This window comes from Eleutherodactylus coqui, chromosome 9, assembly GCF_035609145.1.
Source record: "Eleutherodactylus coqui strain aEleCoq1 chromosome 9, aEleCoq1.hap1, whole genome shotgun sequence".
In the NCBI taxonomy this organism is placed as follows: domain Eukaryota; kingdom Metazoa; phylum Chordata; class Amphibia; order Anura; family Eleutherodactylidae; genus Eleutherodactylus; species Eleutherodactylus coqui.
Window position 1 is genome coordinate 75,613,430 of NC_089845.1, and position 21,765 is coordinate 75,635,194.

At 45.6% G+C, this 21,765-nt stretch overlaps 1 protein-coding gene across 1 annotated transcript in view; it reads left to right on the forward strand.

Annotated features, from left to right (window-relative positions):
* The first annotated feature begins 217 nt into the window (after positions 1–217).
* The window catches only part of LOC136579188 (acetyl-coenzyme A synthetase, cytoplasmic-like), a 48,051-nt gene continuing 26,503 nt past the window's right edge, over positions 218–21,765 (forward strand). Inside the window, exons 1-3 of the mRNA XM_066579557.1 lie at positions 218–436; positions 634–829; positions 16,988–17,079. Of these exons, the coding sequence (XP_066435654.1) occupies positions 283–436; positions 634–829; positions 16,988–17,079 (442 nt within the window). The 5' untranslated portion in view covers positions 218–282. The remainder of the gene's footprint in view (positions 437–633; positions 830–16,987; positions 17,080–21,765) is intronic.

Sequence of the window (21,765 nt, forward strand, 5' to 3'; positions counted from 1 at the left end):
GTGGAGGCCCCTCCCTCATAGCGCCCTCTGCCCGCTGACTCCGCCGTCTGCCGCACCATCTCCTCTAAACCCAATGGGAAGAGATGAGCTGAGCGCGCCGCAGCCAATCAGAATAAAGGAGCGGCAGTGGGGCGTTCACTGATTGGAGAGCTCCACCAATCGGATTATGCAGCCGGGCAGAGGCGGGGCTACTGATGCAAGTGCCCTGTAGCCGCTGTCACACATCTGTCGGAGCGGCGCTTCCAATCCCGGACTCATCCCAGCTAGTCGCTGATTGCGGAGATGCCGAGTCAGGTGCCGGCGACGGCTCAAGGAGCTCCCGAAGGCGAGGAGGTCGGAACCTACCAGCCTGCAGAGGAGCTGCAAGAACATGCCCACATCCCCGACCTGGGGACCTACAGGGACCTGTACGAGAAGTCCATCTGCAGCCCACAAGGTACCGCGGGGGAACAGGGTGGTAGAGCAGAGCAGAGCTGAGTGTGCAATGTTCACCAGTCATCCTGATAGCAGGCTGTAACTGGTGGTGTGCGAGCACTGCAGACCCGGGGGTCAGGCTTACTTACAGGGCAGGCGATGCTTTATGGGGTGATGTAAGGAGAGTGCTGGCGTCATAAGAGTTCTGCTTCTTCTCAGAGTTCTGGACGGACGTCGCCTCTGAATTTTATTGGAAATCTCCCCCAACCGGGAAAGTCCTGGATTATAACTTCGATATCACCAAAGGCAAAATATTTGTGGAGTTCATGAAAGGGGCCAAAACCAACGTGTGCTACAATGTCGTGGACCGGAACGTCATGGAGAAGAACCTCGGCGAGAAGACGGCGTATTTCTGGTAAGATAGAGATTATGTGCTGTAAGAGCATGGCGGATGTGACCGGGGTCCTCATGACCCCCCAACAGGTCAGAATCTGAGGATATCCTATAGAAGGAACACCTGTAGTCATGTCTGAGGCACCGACAGTAAGTACATCATCCTGCAGACATGACCTGTTGGGGGGAGCTGAGAGATGCTCATCTGGTTGTGTACACAAGTACCACCCAAAATGTCACCGCCACCTGCTGGGAGGCTGTGATTGCCAGAGTAGGAATTCTTCCACAGCAAAAAGAATGGGATGTTCCCCCCCCCCCCCCGACTCGTGTCGACTTTTCCCCCCCCCCGACTCGTGTCGACTTTTCCCCCCCCCCCGACTCGTGTCGACTTTTTCCCCCCCCCCCGACTCGTGTCGACTTTTTCCCCCCCCCCGACTCGTGTCGACTTTTTCCCCCCCCCCGACTCGTGTCGACTTTTTCCCCCCCCCCGACTCGTGTCGACTTTCCCCCCCCCCCCGACTCGTGTCGACTTTTCCCCCCCCCCGACTCGTGTCGACTTTTTCCCTCCCCGACTCGTGTCGACTTTCCCCCCCCCCCGACTCGTGTCGACTTTCCCCCCCCCCGACTCGTGTCGACTTTCCCCCCCCCGACTCGTGTCGACTTTCCCCCCCCCGACTCGTGTCGACTTTCCCCCCCCCGACTCGTGTCGACTTTCCCCCCCCCGACTCGTGTCGACTTTCCCCCCCCCGACTCGTGTCGACTTTCCCCCCCCGACTCGTGTCGACTTTCCCCCCCCCCGACTCGTGTCGACTTTCCCCCCCCCGACTCGTGTCGACTTTCCCCCCCCCCGACTCGTGTCGACTTTCCCCCCCCCCGACTCGTGTCGACTTTCCCCCCCCCGACTCGTGTCGACTTTCCCCCCCCGACTCGTGTCGACTTCCCCCCCCCCGACTCGTGCCAATTTCCCCCCCCCCCCGACTCGTGTCGACTCCCCCCCACCCCCGACTCGTGTCGACACTTTTTTCCCCCCCGACTCGTGTCGACTTTCCCCCCCCGACTCGTGTCGACTTTTCCCCCCCCGACTCGTGTCGACTTTTCCCCCCCCGACTCGTGTCGACTTTTCCCCCCCCGACTCGTGTCGACTTTTCCCCCCCCCCCCGACTCGTGTCGACTTTTCCCCCCCCCCCCGACTCGTGTCGACACTTTTTTCCCCCCCGACTCGTGTCGACTTTCCCCCCCCGACTCGTGTCGACTTTCCCCCCCAGACTCGTGTCGACTTTCCCCCCCCCCCGACTCGTGCCAATTTCCCCCCCCGACTCGTGTCGACTTCCCCTCCCCCGACTCGTGTCGACTTTTTTTCCCCCCGACTCGTGTCGACTTTTTTTCCCCCCGACGCGTGTCGACTTTTTCCCCCCCCGACTCGTGTCGACACTTTTTTCCCCCCCGACTCGTGTCGACTTTCCCCCCCCCGACTCGTGCCAATTCCCCCCCCCCGACTCGTGTCGACTTCCCCCCCCCCCCCCCGACTCGTGTCGACTTCCCCTCCCCCGACTCGTGTCGACTTTTTTTCCCCCCCGACTCGTGTCGACTCCCCCCCCCCCCCCCCCCGACTCGTGTCGACTTTTTTTCCCCCCCGACTCGTGTCGACTTTTTTTCCCCCCCGACTCGTGTCGACTTTTTTTTTCCCCCCGACTCGTGTCGACTTTTTTTTCCCCCCGACTCGTGTCGACTTCCCCTCCCCCGACTCGTGTCGACTTCCCCTCCCCCGACTCGTGTCGACTTTTTCCCCCCCCCCGACTCGTGTCGACTTCCCCCCCCCGACTCGTGTCGACTTCCCCCCCCCCCCGACTCGTGTCGATACCCCCCCCGACTCGTGTTGACTTTTTTTCCCCCCAGACTCGTGTCGACTTTTTTTCCCCCCCGACTCGTGTCGACTTTTTTTCCCCCCCGACTCGTGTCGACTTTTTTTTTTCCCCCCCGACTCGTGTCGACTTTTTTCCCCCCCCCGACTCGTGTCGACTTTTTTTTTCCCCCCGACTCGTGTCGACTTTTTTTTTCCCCCCGACTCGTGTCGACTTTTTTTTTCCCCCCGACTCGTGTCGACTTTTTTTTTTCCCCCGACTCGTGTCGACTTTTTTATTCCCCCCGACTCCTGTCGACTTTCACTTGTACAGTGCCTGTTGGATAGCAGATGCCCATTGTCCTGATAGATGAGGGTCCCATTTCTATCTTACAGTACTGCAGCCCTTTCACAGTTTTTCCTTTCACAGCAGCAACTTGAATGAGCGTCTCGGATGCAACTCCTCATCGCCCGTGTAAATGTGGCTCCATTCACACGGGGCAGTTCAGTTGCAATAAAAACCGCACCAAAAAAGTGTTTTGTTTTTTTTATTTCTTTTTTAAGCCACATTTTACTACAAACATAGTAAAAAAATACACCTGGTGTCACCAATGCACTTTTTGTTGAGGTCCGTATCACACTGCCCCGTGTGAATGGAGCCTGAAGGAGATACATTGTGTTTGACTTTCCTTGGAGTCTTTCTTGATGGTCCCTAACACAAAGGACAGCTTACATCTTTTGACCTTTCCAACCTGAGTACACCTCTTTCTCAGTAATACGTTATAGCGTTATCTTCCTTCTCTCAGAAAGGACAGATAACCAGAAATACAGTGGATATAAAAGTCTACACACCCCTGTTAAAATTGCAGGTATCGGTCATACAAAAGAAATCAGACAAAGATGAATCATTTCATATTTCTTTCCACCTTCAAGTGACCCGTTATCTGTACAATTCCACTGAAAAACCAACGGTCTTTTTGGGTGGAAAAACTTTAAAAGAAAACTAAAATAATGTAATTTGCATTAATATTAAGGATGAGCGAGTATACTCGCTAAGGCACTACTCGCTCGAGTAATGTGCCTTAGCCGAGTATCTCCCTGCTCGTCCATAAAGATTCGGGGACCGCCGCGGCTGACAGGTGAGTCGCGGGGGAGAGCGGGCGGGGGAGAGTGAGAGAGAGATCTGGGACATCTTGACTTGGCAATCTTTGCTTACTTTTCTTAGCAAACGAGCTCCAATCTGTCAGATTGTGAGGGTATTTTGTGTGTAGCGCCCTCTTCAGGTCAACCCACAGATTTTCAATGAGGCTCTGGCTGGGCAATTCAAAAACTGATCGTCTTCTGGTGAAGCCATTCTTTTGGTGATTTGGAGGATATGCTTTGGGTTGTTATCGTGTTAAAAGGTGAAATTTCTCTCCATCTTCAGCTGTTTAGCAGAGGTCTGAAGGATTTATACCAAAATGGAACAATATTTGGAATGGTTCATAATTCCCCCCACCCTGACTAAATCCCCAATGCCAGCAGCAGAAAAACAACCCCAAAACATAATGCTTCGTCCACCATCCTCATTGTGGGTATGGGGGTCTTTTGGTGATGTGCAGCCTTGGCTTTGCACCAAACATACCTTTTGGAATTATGGTCCTAAAGTTCCCCCTTGGTCTCATCAGACAGAACATGTTCTCCCACAGACTTCTGGCAGACTTGATGGAGGTTTTGGTAAACCATAGCCAGGCTTGGACGATTTTCTTTGTTAGAAGAGGCCTTCTGTCTTGCCCCCCTCTCCCACAGCCCAGACATATGAAGAATACGGGAGCTGGTTGTCACTTACACCACACAACCAGGACTTGCCAGAAGTTGGTGCCTGGTCTTTCAATGTGACTCTTTTCTTCACTCAGCACACTTCCATAGAGAACAGCAGTAGTGTGTGCACATTGACTGAAAAAAGAGTCTCCCTGACAGGCTGGGAATGGTGAGCCTGGTAAGTATATAATAAGTACACCTCGGACTCTTCTGCCCCTGTCCTGTAAGCACCATAATTTATGTGCATGGCCGGCTCCCTGGAATAATCTGTGCCTTTATTAACATAGTTAGTATAGTAAGACCCTCTAAGACTGTGGTCAATGGGTTGGGCCACATCATGTACCAGAGTTGGCCTTTACACGTACTAGACAATGACTAGGAATGGAACATTTCTAATCAATCTTCATGGTATGAAGCCCAATATAATGTCAATCTTCATGGTATGAAGCCCAATATAATGTAGCAATGCTGGAGAATCTGACTCTTCTATCTAATAACTGTTGTATAGCAATGTTTGTAATCCCAATTACAGTATCCATATTGCTTGTTGTAAACAACTTGTCTGCCTTCCAGACTTGTTTAAACTTCTCAGTAATTGTTACAATTTGCTTGTTTGATTAATAACAAAAATTGCCTAGCGGTAGTGCAGGAAAAGAATAATAACATATTGGCCTAAAGGCTCATTTACACGTAACGGGGATCGCTTAAAATTCAATCAAACGAATCGGAGTGATAATCATTCAGTGTGAATGCGAAAAAATCACTGTTGGGCCACCCTCACATCAGGGTATTGTCACTTGGTGTTGCACGCAATGCCAGTAGCCCATTGATTTCTATTGAGCCATTCACAACAGCATTTTTTTTATTGTTTGCTTGTTTTTTTTCACACATGAAAAAAATCGCAGCATGCTCTACCTTGGCACGTATTACGGCACATACATGGCAAGACAGTGCATGGGGATTGGTGGCATGCAGCAAGAGCACGTCATTGCATACTTGCTGCATGCTGGCGCATAAAAGATTCATGCGTGGCATGCCAACGCTCAGTCATGTGAGCCCGACCTTATTGGTGACCTGATGGGTGAGTAAGTACTGCTCATTGACACGTTTATGTTTTTGCTAAGATCATGTTGTCTTTTTTTTGCCATGAAGAAACTCCTACTGTCGTCTGTGATTGCCGTCTTGATATAAATGGCCATCTGTTCCACAGCAACAACTTCAAACCACAGATTTTTTTTTTCGTTGCTTTGAATGAATCTGAGGGCAGCGTGTTATAGAGCAGGGGGAGCTGATCAGATTAATATATAGCTTGGTGGGGAAAAGCTCCAGTGTAACTTGTGTTTATGCTCCATCTATGCTTAGGAGTCCAGTGGGCGGTCCTATTAGTGACCGTTATCTCCCTTTGTACAGTCATACAAGGAAGGCTGTCAATCACAGAGGAAGAGAATGAATAAAATACAAGCTGTACTGATTTTTTTTCTAAAAACGTGTGTGTGTGTGTGTGTGTGTGTGTGTGTAATATATACACCTCACTGACTGACTCGCCACTAATTCTCTAACTTCCCGGTGTCATACAAACAAGAAGTTTGGCACAAGCATTCCTTAGGTCCTAAATAGGAAAAGTAAAGGGGTCACAATTCGATTATTCAATGCTAAGTGCAAAAATAAGTGCACCCCTATGTAATGTAACTTCCCAGTGTCGTACAAACGTGAATTTTGCCACGACTATTCTTTACATCCTAATAGGTAAAGTTAAGGGGTTGCAACTTCAGTATTCAATTCTAAGCGTGAAACTCTGCGATACATGACATAATTCTTTTCTCAGAAACCATAAAGCCTAGGGAAATGATTTGTATACTGAGGAGAATCTACCTCACCTCTCTATGTATATACTGAGGAGAATCTAACTGACCTCTGTATGTATATACTGAAAGGCTGTAAAGTACATAAGGAAGTGGTCATGGACTGCAGGGTTGGAGCATGCCTTTAAGGCTAAGAAAGGGCTGCAACCTCCAGTCTGGGGGTAAATTTTTTTTTTTTTAAAGGTGCGTTACCTTTAAGGGTAAAAAGTGAGGTGAGTGGGAGTGGTGGCACATTCTGCAGAGGGACATCGGTACATGCAGTCTGAGGAGAGTATAACGTTCCTCTATGTGTATACATTTTATTCCTTGGTTCCTCTGAAGTAACCATGACGTCATAAAACTGTCTGTCCGACCAGGTAAACACCTGTAACAAATTAACTCGGGCGGAGCTTGGTTTATTATCATTTTATATAAATATATACACTACCGTTCAAAAGTTTGGGGTCACATTGAAATGTCCTGATTTTTGAAGGAAAAGCACTGTACTTTTCAATGAAGATAACTTTAAACTAGTCCTAACTTTAAACAAATGCACTCTATACATTGCTAATGTGGTAAATGACTATTCTAGCTGCAAATGTCTGTTTTTTTGTGCAATATCTACAAAGGTGTATAGAGGCCCATTTCCAGCAACTATCACTCCAGTGTTCTAATGGTACAATGTGTTTGCTCATTGGCTCAGAAGGCTAATTGATGATTAGAAAACCCTTGTGTAATCATGTTCACACATCTGAAAACAGTCTAGCTCGTTACAGAAGCTACAAAACTGACCTTCCTGTGAGCAGATTGAGTTTCTGGAGCATCACATTTGTGGGGTCAATTAAACGCTCAAAATGGCCAGAAAAAGAGAACTTTCATCTGAAACTCGACAGTCTATTCTTGTTCTTAGAAATGAAGGCTATTCCATGCGAGAAATTGCTAAGAAATTGAAGATTTCCTACAACGGTGTGTACTACTCCCTTCAGAGGACAGCACAAACAGGCTCTAACCAGAGTAGAAAAAGAAGTGGGAGGCCGCGTTGCACAACTAAGCAAGAAGATAAGCACATTAGAGTCTCTAGTTTGAGAAACAGACGCCTCACAGGTACCCAACTGGCATCTTCATTAAATAGTACCCGCAAAACACCAGTGTCAACATCTACAGTGAAGAGGCGGCTGCGGGATTTTGGGCTTCAGGGCAGAGTGGCAAAGAAAAAGCCATATCTGAGACTGGCCAATAAAAGAAAAAGATTAAGATGGGCAAAAGAACACAGACATTGGACAGAGGAAGACTGGAAAAAAGTGTTGTGGACAGATGAATCCAAGTTTGAGGTGTTTGGATCACAAAGAAGAACGTTTGTGAGACGCAGAACAAATGAAAAGATGCTGGAAGAATGCCTGACGCCATCTGTTAAGCATGGTGGAGGTAATGTGATGGTCTGGGGTTGCTTTGGTGCTGGTAAGGTGGGAGATTTGTACAGGGTAAAAGGGATTCTGAATAAGGAAGGCTATCACTCCATTTTGCAACGCCATGCCATACCCAGTGGACAGCGCTTGATTGGAACCAATTTCATCCTACAACAGGACAATGACCCTAAACACACCTCCAAATTGTGCAAGAACTATTTACAGCAGAAGCAGGCAGCTGGTATTCTATCGGTAATGGAGTGGCCAGCGCAGTCACCAGATCTGAACCCCATTGAGCTGTTGTGGGAGCAGCTTGACCGTATGGTACGCCAGAAGTGCCCATCCAACCAATCCAACTTGTGGGAGATGCTTCTAGAAGCGTGGGGTGCAATTTCACAAGCTTACCTCAACAAATTAACAGCTAGAATGTCAAAGGTGTGCAATGCTGTAATTGCTGCAAAAGGAGGATTCTTTGACGAAAGCAAAGTTTGATGTAAAAACAATGTTATTTCAAATACAAATCATTATTTCTAACCTTGTCAATGTCTTGACTCTATTTTCTATTCATTTCACAACGCATGGTGGTGAATAAGTGTGACTTTTCATGGAAAACACAAAATTGTTTGGGTGACCCCAAACTTTTGAACGGTAGTGTGTGTGTGTGTGTGTGTGTGTGTATATATATATATGTGTATATATATATATATATCTCCTCTACAAGGTGCTGCCTGAGACCACACCTCATGTTTAGCTTGACAGGTTCCATTTAACACTTTGATGCCACCTACAGATCTAGTCTGATGTCTGTCAGCAAGAATAAAACCAATCTGCCAAGCCTCGCTCTTCTGTTCAGAAGGGTATAACTGTGAGAGGGTTGGGACCATAATACAATGGTGTGTAAGGTGTTAATGCTACAACTTCATTATTGTATTGCAGGGTTGTGTAACTGCATTTATTACACTTTTATATATTTTTTTATTATACGCATTCCATGCTGTTGCAGACTATTATGCGGTGTCTCCACCCATAATAGTCCACCCACTGTGACATAACACATTTTAACAGGATCTATTTATTTTTAATGGGAAGCAGGTTCTCATGTGCCATGACTAAGGGGGCACATATTTTGTCTGAAATGTGTTGGAAATTTTGTGCGACAAAACATGTAAAAAATTTTTTTAATTTTTGGAATAAAGTTGTGAATTTTAAGCAACATATCCTGTTGTACTGACAACGTGTGTGTGTTTTTTTTGCTTTGTTTTTCCTCTTGGCATCAGCTTCTTAAGGCCCATTTAGACAGGAAGAATGTTGGGCAAACGATGCCCGACACTCGTCACTGCATACACTTGCTCACAGAGCGGCCAGCAGGGGGGCAGGGAGGCTGCAGGAGATTTCACTCCTTGCTTTCCTTCGTCCCTCTCCATTGACTTTACATAGCAGCAGTTTGGTATTGAACGGCTGCTATTTACACTGAACAATGATCGTTCACCTCATCGTCCATTGTTTATGCAGCATGGACGATGAGATGATGACTCAGTGTAAATAGCAGTCGTTCAGTACTGAACGACCGCTATTAGAGATGAGCGAACGTACTCGGATAAGCACTACTCGTCCGAGTAATGTGCCTTATCCGAGTACCGCTGTACTCGTGCTGAAAGATTCGGGGCGCTCCGCTGCTGACAGGTGAGTCGCAGCGGGGAGCGGGGCAGAGCGGGCGGGAGAGAAGGAGAGAAAGATCTCCCCTCCGTTCCTCCCCGCTCTCTCCTGCAGCTCCCCGCTCCGCAGCGCGTCCCGAATCTTTCAGCACGAGTACAGCGGTACTCGGATAAGGCACATTACTCGGACGAGTAGTGCTTATCCGAGTACGTTCGCTCATCTCTAACCGCTATGTTATGTCAATGGAGAGGGGCGGGGGAGAGCGAGGAGAAAAATCTCCAGCCGCCCCACTGTGAGCCAGAGATACTAGCTCCTGTGCAGCAGCATGAGAGCTAGTATTTGTGGGGACAAGTGTTGGCCATCGTTTGCCGACAGTCGTCCCGTCTAAATGGGCCTTTAGCTAGTCTGCTTGACATTACAGGTGTTTACTTTATAGTGACGATCTATATAATAGTGTAGTGGTTAAAGACAATGTCTCGTGACCTTCTATGCTTTCCTCTCTAATGGCAGCATAAATAGTGACAGGCACACTGATTGCAGTGTCATGTCTGTGGAGTAGTGTGAAACCGGCCATAGGGTAGTGTGTGTATCTAACCTTCAGCTGATGAATATGGAGGACGGCTTCCTGTAGTCCACTACATGTGCTCTGCTTCTGGTAAAATCTAAGTTTCTGCCAAACGACTTCACAGATAGCTGAGGCTTGGCTGCAATCAGCGTGTCTGTCACTATCTTAGGATGGCATGTCTGAGGGCAGCATAAGGGTGGTGACAGATTCCCTTTGGTTTACAATACTTGTATTTTGGGAACATTAGTGGTCTCTGTCAAGTTGCAAAATTAAATTTATGTAGAAGAGTTATGTAGTTATCCCCTTCAGCACCAGAATTTTTTCATTGTGTGTGTATGTTTTTTATTATATATATATATCTTTGGGTATTCATTTTACCGACCTCGGAAGTATAGAAGGCTGAGTCAGCCTTGAACCGGCTACCTGAACCCTGTGGGGATTGAACTTGCAACCTTCAGGTCGTGAGCGAGAGCTTAGGACTGCATTTCTGCTGCCTTAACACTCTGCGCCACACAAAGCTATGTATAATATAATTTATTATTTTATTTTTATTCCCCACTTTCCCAGAGCCATAACTTTTTTTTTTTACATTAAACTAGCTGTATGAGGGTTTGGGTTTTTTTGCACGACTACTTGTATTTTGTAATGGTACCATATATTGTAAGGAAAAACTCCCCAATCGGAGGGTGCTGATGGAATGTGAGAAGGGTCCATCTCCCCCACCCCCACCTTTCGTTGACTACTGCGATCGGGGCTAACTCTGTTCATTGTGGCAATTACCGGCTGCTAGAAGTCATCAAAAACCATCTGATAGTTGCTGGGCATTGAGTGGACTCGGCTCCTGAGCCCGCTCCATACACCCTTTACAACCACATGATGTACATTTACATTATATGTTCGGCAAGGGGGTTATACGTGTACAGTAAGAACATTTACTTGTCCTCAGTATGTAGGCCGACTGTCTTTGGGTCAAATGACAAAGCACCAGACTCCTTAAAGCTGGCTGTAAATGAATAGATCATCACTTTCTTCCAAACCTTCTTAGAAGCCCACGCCGACACGGATCTGCCAACTCCAGCTCTGTGACACGAGTGACATTTGTTCACCCCTGTGCTGCAGAGCTTGAACACATATGATGGAACTGGAGGAGTAGAAAAGACGTGCAGCCCGAGCCCCGCAGCTGTTGGAGATGACCCAGATCTTGATGATCTCCGTTTTGGTCCAGACAACCTTGTAGCTTGTTGTTGAATAAAGATGGCTACATTCTGTCCTCATTACAAAGGAGCGGAGCCCGTCTGTCATCGGCCAGGGATATTCTTAGCTCCTACTGGTACACACAGTAGATATTGAATGACTTAAAGGACATTACTGATAGATGACAAGGACCTGTATAGCGGCAAGGACGGTGACAGAGGGGATACTAACTGGGAAATTTCACATGAATACAGTATGTCTAATTTCGCAATGATGCATTGTTCAGATGGCTTGCTGTTGCCGCATCTGCTGGATGTTATCCGGTTTATACTTTTACAACCCTTTTTTATTTCTTTTGAACAGCCTTGTGAATGTGGGTTACTTCTGCAGTTTATATGCATCCTTATGGCCTACAGACTGATTTGCCTACAAGCAGCTGGGAGTTGAGAAGAGTGATCAGCTTACCTAAATGTATTCTTCATGGATTAACCATTCTTGAACATGTTTTCTTATAACTGATAAGCGGATGCATATCCACAAGTTAGGTCATTAATAGCTGCTTGATGGGATTGGAGGCAAGTGTTGCCTTGTGCACAGCAGGAAGCAGATGGCTCCATACATTGTCCTGTGGCCCAGTGTGGTATTGCAGGCAGGGCTCCTAATGAAGTGAAGGAGGGGATACAATCACTAAAATGCTGGGATGCAGAATAGCAGCACCTGCATCCACATAACTAATAAGCACTGAATCACAGGGTGTGTTCACACGTTGCTGATTAGCTGCAGGTTTGGTTACATATTCTGATGCAGATTTGCAGCACATATCACCTCTTCAACTTGAGTTTATTTGAAAGGGTGAAATCTGTACTAAAATCATGACAAAATCTGCAGAAAATCAGCAACATGTGAATACACCCTAAAAATAATATCATATCGCCACTCAAGGATTCTGTTTTCCTGCTGCATTATACACGCCAGAAAAACAGAATTCCTGGAATGATTTTTTTCTTATGACGAAATTGAACAACGCCAAATTGATCCCATTAAAGTCAATGGAAGTCGTCCGGCTTCTTTTATGTCCTCTGGTGTTTTTCTGGATGGGATGGCGATGCATGCAATGCTATTTCATCCTGTTGCTTAACCTTTGCAATCTAATTTTGGATTCCGGGTTTCCTAGGGGGCTTTCTCTTTCTACCATTTTGCAATGGTGCCATCTGCTGGCTAGAGCCAGTACTGCAGTGTGGGACATGCTGGAGAGACCCCATACAACAGAGCGGCTAGTAATATACTGTAAGAATACCCTACCCAAACAGAATGTTGGAAGTCGTCAGACAGTGGATTGGAAAGGGTTAACAGAAATCTGCAAATGAAACTGCGACCGTGACCTCAGATGCGGATGTCAACAAGCCCATAATTCGTTTTATAGAATAGGCTGAATCTTCTCTAAAGTCCCCTTTTTATTATGTGTGTGTGTTATAGAAACTAGACATTCCACTGGGCAGATGTCACTAACACAATGCTATACCACAATATATCCTGTTTTCCTCATATACGTAAATGATTTGCAGGCCTATCACTTTAAAAGGGGGTTCTATACATTTTATTAAGGTTTAATTAAAAAACCCTTTACATGTTAATGTGAACATGGGGCAATTGTCTACTGTTTCATTAGGTTGCTCTAGGTTAATAAAAATTGTATAGAACCTTTAGTCACTTTGTAGCACAGTTGATTCCAGTCACTAAATTTATATTCAGACCGAGACGCCCCATGGAAGATCAAAAAAACCCTATGGTATACCCGTCCAGTCCATTAACCTTTTTGTGCATCGTACTCCAACTGTAGCTGCTGCATTCAGACCAATCCAGGAGCTACGGATTACTTCAACATCAACACTGGTGTCCGACAAGGCTGTATCCTGTCGACATTCCAGGCAGACCATGTCATGAAACGAGCATTTGGGCCAAATATAGTTGGTGTTGTAGGCTGTAACCCACTACAATGGTTTACTGACTTGGACTTTGCAGATGATATAACTTTCCATACACCATCAGTCTCCAAGCTCCAACCAAACCATATCTGCTCTGGAACAAGAAGCAGCGATGGTTGTTTCTGGATTAGTTGTGGGAAGACCCAGATTGTGAGTTGGATATGCCACATCCACAAATGCTTCAATCGCGGCCAACTAACAGTGGTTGCAAGAGGTCGATCAGTTTGTCTACTTGGGCAGTACTATCGCTAATGATGGGCTACCAAACATGATGTCTAGTGTCCTATCGGGAAGGCTTGAGTGACTTTCCAACATCTACATGGTTACTGCCTCACTCCCATTGCAAATGAAGATACGACTTCTAAAGATGACCATGATCCCAACTGCACTATATGCATCGGAAACATGGAAAGCAACCATATATATCAACCAAGACAAGACTGGCCGGAATTGCTATCTCATGGAAACCAAAAATGAGACGCATAGGCTTGGAAGGCAAAAGATCACCTCTACAGAGGACTTGCATATTGTCAACCTTTCATGGGATGATGCTGAAACTGCTACCTTTGATCACCATTCTTTTGTCATCTGATGCACTGTAAGGTGTGGGAGTCTGGGTTTAAACTTATGGGCGTGATGTGTACATTTGCTGATTCCTCTGACAGGACACCACTTTGTATGAGAGTCGACTCCAATATTTCTGCTTGTCAACCTGTTCCACATAACACTCCAAGAAGGAGAATAGGTCTATCCTTTACAGGACGAGACAGAGGTTTCACTTAAAAATAGGGTTCTCAATCTTGGAGGTTTCAGGTGGCCAATTATCTTTTCCTTCTAGAAGACGTGAGCAAGCTGGCTCCAAGATCATTAGGAGACTCTCCCAATAGGCGTTGACTGCACCTCAGTGTCGCCGCCCCAGCACTTGTTACTTGAGGACTTTTGTACGAAGTGAATTTTGAGCACCCTAATACAATTCGTTATATGTATGAGTGATTAAAGGGGTTGTCCAAAGAAATTTACTTTTAAAATTTACAACCAAATCACTTAAAACAATAAAACAGATACTTGTCTTCTTGAGCTTCGGCGATCTATCGCTGCAGTCCAGCGATTCACCTGGTCTCTGACAGCATAAGTGTCACTTCTTGTTCTTCTGGCATTAGCGTTCACATTATGGGCTCCATAATGCCAGGAGTTCAGATTGGTGATACTGACAGAGCCTGGGTGAATTGCGGGACTGCAGTGGTCGATCGCTGGGGCTGAGGAGTGTAAGTAGCAGTTTATTTTCTGGTTTTAACCGATTTTTGGCTATAAATTAAAAAAGTTAACTTCTAATCGAAAACTCCTTGATTTAAAGTAGTTAACTTTTTGTATTTGCACTTGTAAGTTTTACTCGTATTTGGGTCTTCATGGAGTTTTATGCTTCTGTTGAGTCTTATTGTGAAATGTGCAGAACCTTTTGAATCTATTTTAGTATGAACATGAATTAAGGCTGCGCGGTTAAGCCTCGTTATCTGGGATTAGTGCTTGGCAGAAATGTTACTGTGTACAGCATTATATCAAATCAGCAACTGTGGTTCTAACAAGGAGCAGCCGAAGAGCACCTCTACTACAGAGGAAAGTATGTCATAAAATGCATGGCATATTGCATCAGGGCTTGTGAGAACTAGGCGGAACTCCTCCAGTTATTAAACCGCGTAGTTATCGTCATTGTCCTATATAAAAAGGGAAGAGCTCCGCGCTGCTGAGGTTTACGGCTATTTACATGCTGAGATAACAAGTTGGCCTTGTTCTAAAATTATCTCAGTTATTTATTATACGCCTTTTATACCTGCAGCTCGGTTTAGCATAGACTTACTAGCAAATGCCACATAATGGATATTCCCTGTTCCCGACGTAACAATGTATTTGAGTGTACTGTTGCATTTTACAAAAAATGAGGATCATAAATAATTCACCCGTGTATTTGGTGTCGTCACGCCTGGTCCACTCTGAAAACAAGTTTAAAGATGCCACTCAACACTTCTAAGTCTGGTTGGCATCCTGCTGACAGGAGGGACTTTCGGCTATCTGAGACCGGTCTCACACGGGGTATTGCCATTGTGTGTTGTGCGTGATATGCGATGTCAATAGCCCAATGATTTCTATTGGGCCACAGACACCTGTGATCAGGGGCGTAACTATAGAGGGTGCAGGGGATGCGGTTGCACCCGGGCCCAGGAGCCTTAGGGGACCCATAAGGCCTCTCTTCTCCATATAGGGAACCCAGTACTATGAGTAAAGCATTATAGTTGGGGGCCCTGTTACAGGTTTTGCATTGGGGCCCAGGAGCTCCAAGTTATGTCTCCATGTGCAGCATGGTTTAAGTATGGGTACGGGTACAGATACAGATAGAGGAGGGGCCCCAGCTCACGTTTTGCATCAGGGCCCCTGAGCCTTTAGTTACGCCCCTGCCTGTGATTATTATAACTTTCTTTTTTGTGTGTATTACTCACGCAAAAAAAAAAGGCATGTCCTATTTTGGTGTGTATTATACAGTGTATGGGGATTGGTGCCATGCAGCAATTATGCCTGGCACTGCGTACTTGCTGAGTGCTTGCGCGCTGGACATGAGGATGCGGTGCGCAGTTATTTACAGCCGTGTGAGCCCAGCCTATGGATGCATTTACACGGAGAAATAAACCTTTTTTTTAATCTTTTTTTTATTTTAATTTTTTAACAATAAATGTTCTGTGTACGAGGGTCCTAATAGACTGCAAAAAAAAGAACTGCTGTGCTATTCAAGAGCAAGGGAACCCAAATTATTGGTCTTGCGTAGGGGACCCGCCGCTGTTTGTGTGTCTGCCCCAAAGTGTGTGAAGAAAGAAGGGGGAGACCATACTGACTTTGTATGTATATGAGTGTGTGTAATATATATTATAATGTGTGAGTATAATCACCTGCTTCCTAAAGTAATTAGCCTGCTCTGTAGTGGAAGTTTATGTAGTCTATATACTTACAGTGAGGGTGAATGTCTTTATTTGCTTGCTTTGTGTTCCTACATATTTTCCCTCATCAGCTGGTTCCACGTCTCTAAGGCAGGGCAAGACTTGTGTACACAACACTGCATCAGGATCTGCGTCCCTTTAACTGCTGCGGTGCCAGTCTACAGTCTTACCTCTATGGTTGCTTTCACATGGGGTGGAAGTAGTCCACGTGGACATTTCTGCATCACAATGTTATCCCTATGAGGCTTGAATTCCGCACCTGTTAAAATTCACGTCTTTATTTCAAAACCGCAAGATTCATTTTTGCTACCGAGAAGCTTTTTGCGGCAGAATTAAGGCCGTCTTATGGAATTGTTGTGGATTTCTAACCTGCAGGAGATGTAATTCCACAATTAAAATCTGCGGAAAATCGTAAGAACACATTCTGCAGTTAAAAAGTGGCAAAATCTGTCCTGTGGACAATGCCCCGTAGTGTGACGGGGCCCTATTACTGTATATGTAATACACGCAGTCTGTTATTACCCCGTTATATATACTGACAGCCTCTGTATTGACTAGAGGTGGACCTTCATGATGAGATGCTGGGTAGTAATACTTATCAACTGTAATGTATCAAGGATGTCTTGGCTGGCCAGTTGGGTCATGTTTGACTGCAGTCCCCAATTACTGCAGGGTATAATAGCAGGACTGCTTCTACCTATTCTGTAGACAGAGGTGCCCCATATGCACCTTCCTTAAACTGGAAATGAGATGGTGCTAAGACGGACTGCCAGAATGCTGCCCCCTACAGTCAGAGAAATGTGAATGGCATACCACTCCACATGAAGAATAGGGCAGCTACGGTCAGATGTTCTTATAGAGCTATGAGAAATAAAACTGACCTATATTCCTTTTTCTCTTGTATTTCAGGGAAGGCAATTCCCCCTCTGACTCTTCGGTGATTTCCTATGCGGAGTTGCTGAAACAGGTCTGCAAGTTGGCAAATGTCCTGAAGAGTTTAGGTAATTAATGTGATTACTCTGCAGATGCAAAGAATAATTAACTTTAACTGTTGTAAACTATTTAGACACATATTGTTGCTGTAAATATGCAGGTTTATTACAAATGAACTTCCTGATTTGAATCCCTCATAACTCCCCGTTTAATGACACTCCGATACAGAGATGTTATCAATGGGAACATAAACCCGAACATTTTCCATCTAGTAAATCTAACAGTAACACTGGTCTTTCTATTAGACAGTTTTGCAAAATTTAGCCCATAAAGTTTTCCATTCTGCCGTAGTGATCACTATGGGAATATGAGACAATATGGCTGCCAAGGTAGACAGAAGAGCATTTCACGTCTACCAGTCTCTTATTAGTTTGCAATGTCCTTTTCGAACAAAGTTTAGTAAAGATCCACCCAGCGGACGCACAACTCGTAAGTGGTGCTTCGGTTTTAAGGAAAAAGGTTGTGAAAGTCACCCGGCCGTCCACCAGTAAGCGTGGAAACAGCGGAGAGCGTCCGTGCACGTCTCATACAAAGACCACAGAAATCCACTGTCAGAGAATTGGGCGTACCACAGTTGACCGTGTGGAAGATTCTGCGCAAACGTTTGCGATGTTATCCCTACCGACTGCAAACCGGACGACAAAGCAAGGTGACGTTCCTTTTGTGAAAGTATGTAAACTGTGATGGAAACCGATGGTGATGAAGCCGCCTTCCACCTTTTGGGCGCAGTTAAGAAATGTCATGTCAGGATCTGCGGGTGGAAACCCTCACGTCTGCATGGAGCATATGTGTAACTGCCCCAAGGTGAATGTGTTTTGTGCTATAACCTGTAGGAAAGTGTACGGCCCCTTCATTTTCCATGAGGAAACAATCCTGGTGATCTCGTACCTGGACGCTACAGATATGGCTTCTGCCGCGGCTGGAAGAGGAATTCCCAGGACTTCTCTTCCAACAGATGTGGCACCCCACCTCTCCTCAGTTATCACAATGAAGTCAGAAGTCAGCTCAGTAGGCGACTACCAAAGGATGGCCTCCATCTTTCCTGGACCTTATGTCTTGTGTATTTTTTTTTTTTTTTACCCCCTCCTGGGGAAGTGTTAGTCTAGATGCCCACCTTACCACCCACCATGCATGATTTGTGGCATCACAGAAGCCGTTGCATCAGTCAGTCGGGATACATTACAACGTGTATGGTAGAAACTTGACTACAGGCTCCATGTGTGTCGAGTAACAAAGGGGCTCACATTGGTCAGCGCTGATGTGGAAAACATTTTTGATGTTGTGCAACAAAACTTTTTGAGTTTGTTTCTAGAGATGAGCGAGCGTACTCGGATAAGCACTACTCGCTCGAGTAATTTGCTTTATCCGAGTATCGCTGTGCTCGTCCCTGAAGATTCGGGTGCCGGCACGGAGCGGGGAGCTGCAGGGGAGAGCGGGGAGGAACGGAGGTAAGATCTTTCTCTCCCTCTCTCCTGCCCGCTCTCCCCTGCTCCCCGCTGCGACTCACCTGTCAGCCGCAGCGGCACCCGAATCTTTAGACCCGAGCACAGCGATACTCGGATAAAGCAAATTACTCGAGCGAGTAGTGCTTATCCGAGTACGCTCGCTCATCTCTATTTGTTTCCCATTGATATCAAATGTATGTATCTGAGTGTCATTAAACGGGAGCTAGGAAGGTTTCAGGTCAGGAAAATAATATTATAATAACCCTGTGTATAATGTGCTATGTAAATGGTTATCTGCCCCATAACTTATATTGCACATGAACAAAAGTTTTCCTGCGCTAGTATTTTTCCAAATCCTAAACCTCCGGTATGACTCCTTACACAAATACAGATTGTACCTGAGGAGAATGTTAGGCCAGGTTCACATACACGCTGTAACCTCAGTTCCGCGGTTCTGTTGTAGATCCAACACAATACCGGATCCCATTAGTCAGCTGGGTTCGTTCTGCGCTGTTCGGTTCTGTCATAAGGGGCCCAAAGGGGATTTCCCTTTCCTGCTCCCCAAATGGAACCCCGCTGCAGATGTGAGAGCAGCCTTCACACAGATTGTGTGTGAGCGGTGTACTATTTTGCCAATAAAATTCCACAGTAGCCAGAAGATGACTGGAAATTATAATTTCGCATTTTGGCTTAAACAAGGTTATTTGACATGAAAAATATTCACTTTTTTAAATCTTTATTTGTATGGAGATGTCAATGACTGAAGCTCAGCTGAACTTGGCTGTTTCTGTTACCTCGGCCACCGCACTCACGGCGGCAGTGGGGACCCTTAATTAACAAGGGAATACCGCTTAAACCCTTTCCAATCCAACTTTGGATTCAGGGTTTCCTAAAAGGCTTTCTCTTTTTGCTGTTGTACAACGGTGCCATCTATTGGCTAAAGCCAGTGTGTGCACGCCAAAGAGGCTCCGACAGCGGAGTGGCTGGCAATAGCTGGTAAGAATACCCTGTCGGATGTTTTCTGACATTGGAGCTGTACAAGCTTCAATCAGAATGTAGAAAGACATCAGACAGTGGATTGGAAAGGGTTAAAGTCTATATTTACGATATGGTGTGAACACAACACCTTGCCTTGCTCAATGTTGCCATATTGACAGTCTGTAGATACAAATTGCCTTCGCCATCATTTTCCACATGCTAAATACCACTATTCGAGCTAGTTGGTATGACGACCTAAGATGTCCAAGGTAACTTGAATCCATATAATGTAAGAATATTGGCCCGTGCGGACAGGATAGCTTTTTGCAGTTGCTGTAAATTAGATGGAGGTACTGACATGTTCCGAGCAGCTGATGGGGAAAGTTTGATTCATGCTGCTTGTGCCAAGTTCTTGCCCTCCCGTCAGCACAATGCAACTGAAATGTGGATTTATCCGATCGGGTAGAAAAGCTGCGCACTTTATTTTATGCTGCACTCCAGGGTTATGTGCCCATAAAGGGAAGCTCCAACCATAAGAGGGCAGGTGTTACTTATATCGTGGGTATACGGTGTATGATCAGCGTAGGACAAATGTACAAGAAAGGGAGATTAGTCACATATAATACAGAGGTCTCTACTGTGAGAATATTAGCACCATATACTACGTAAACTTACGCATTGTATGTATGGTATATGGCACTGCTAGAGTCACAGCCCTTATTACAAAAAGTACAGAAAGGACATACAATAGGAAAACCCTGCCATGTTAGACATGGGAATAGTGCTGCTATATACTGTATGCATGTGAAAATGTCAAGCTCTTATATTGGGAACATTGCAAATAATCTACAAAAACTCCCTCAAATCACACATGGGTATTTAAGGTGGTACCCAAAAGAAACCGGAATCATCTTCTGGTGGCAGGACATTACTAGTACAGGCTTCTGTTAGGTGAATGCCTGCGGAACCCTTCTGAGGCGGTACGACAGCCAATGTGGTTGGAGAAGATTGTGTTCGGCTCCAGTGTTGGTGTTTTTTGGTATCAACATGGCTGATTCATCCGGACAATGTGTACTAATAATGTGCCGCCCACTAGAAGAAGCTTCCTGTTTGTTTTTAGGGACCCTCTCATATACCATCATACACAAAAACAAAATCCACGCGAAAGTATAAAAACGAGCAGCTTTATGAACAAATATAGTGTGCATACAAATAAGTAAATATGATAATGGGGATAAACGGATCCCCTCGGACCCAGACTTAAGGCCCATTTAGACACAACGATAATCGCTCAAAAGATGGCGCTCAAGTGACTCTTGAGCGATAATCGTGTCATTTACAGCGCAAGATGATCACTAAGCGATCACCTTGCGCTTGGAGCGGAGGATGCAGAAGACAAGCGAGGTGTCCCCGCTTGTCTTCTGCATCCAACTGTTCCCCCTGCTCTGAGCGCCCGGCTGTTATACAGTCGAGCGCTCCATGGCGGCTATGGAGAACACAGCTGGACCGCTCTGTTCTTCATACCCAGCCTGTTATTAGGGAGCAGGATACAGCTGAAACAATAGTATCAGCTGTATCTCGCTGTAAATCCCTGATAAGGCTCATCGTTGTCTTTCAGCACGCTGCAAGACAACGATGAGCGACGGGATAAGATGGCTTTTGGGCGAATTTTGAGCGATAATCGTTGTCTAAATGGGCCTTAACACAGCGCTGCACCTCCCAGATGACCAAATAATATGTCAGAAATGAGTCACAATAATACCAAGATATCATAAAGCTCGCCAGAAAGCGGCATCTAGATTCATGTAGGGTGGAATCAGAATAAGTAAACTTAATAATCATTCATTATGAGACTATAAATCTCTATAAAGAGTATACAAGCTGTGTCACTACCGCTAATGAGTCTTAAGTGAGACGTATGCATATAATGAGGCAATGAGAAGAGCCTCCTGTACATTCAGTAGAGCATGCACTGCACACCCCTATATGTTGGATAGAGTAATGTCGCAGGAAGGTGTTTGATCAGATTCTCGTGTGGGTTGATTTTTGTAGATTTTTGGAGCATAACATTCTTCATATCAAATATATTTACCGCAAACTGATATCTAAAAGTATATATATATAATGCAGTATATACAGCGCATCTGCTATTCAACTACGACACGGCCAATGCAAGTTGATAAACTGCTGGCTAGTAAGTGTGAAGAGCGAAAATATATACAAGACGTGCAATACACCATTGAGGACTCCTTTACACTAGCGTTTGCACAT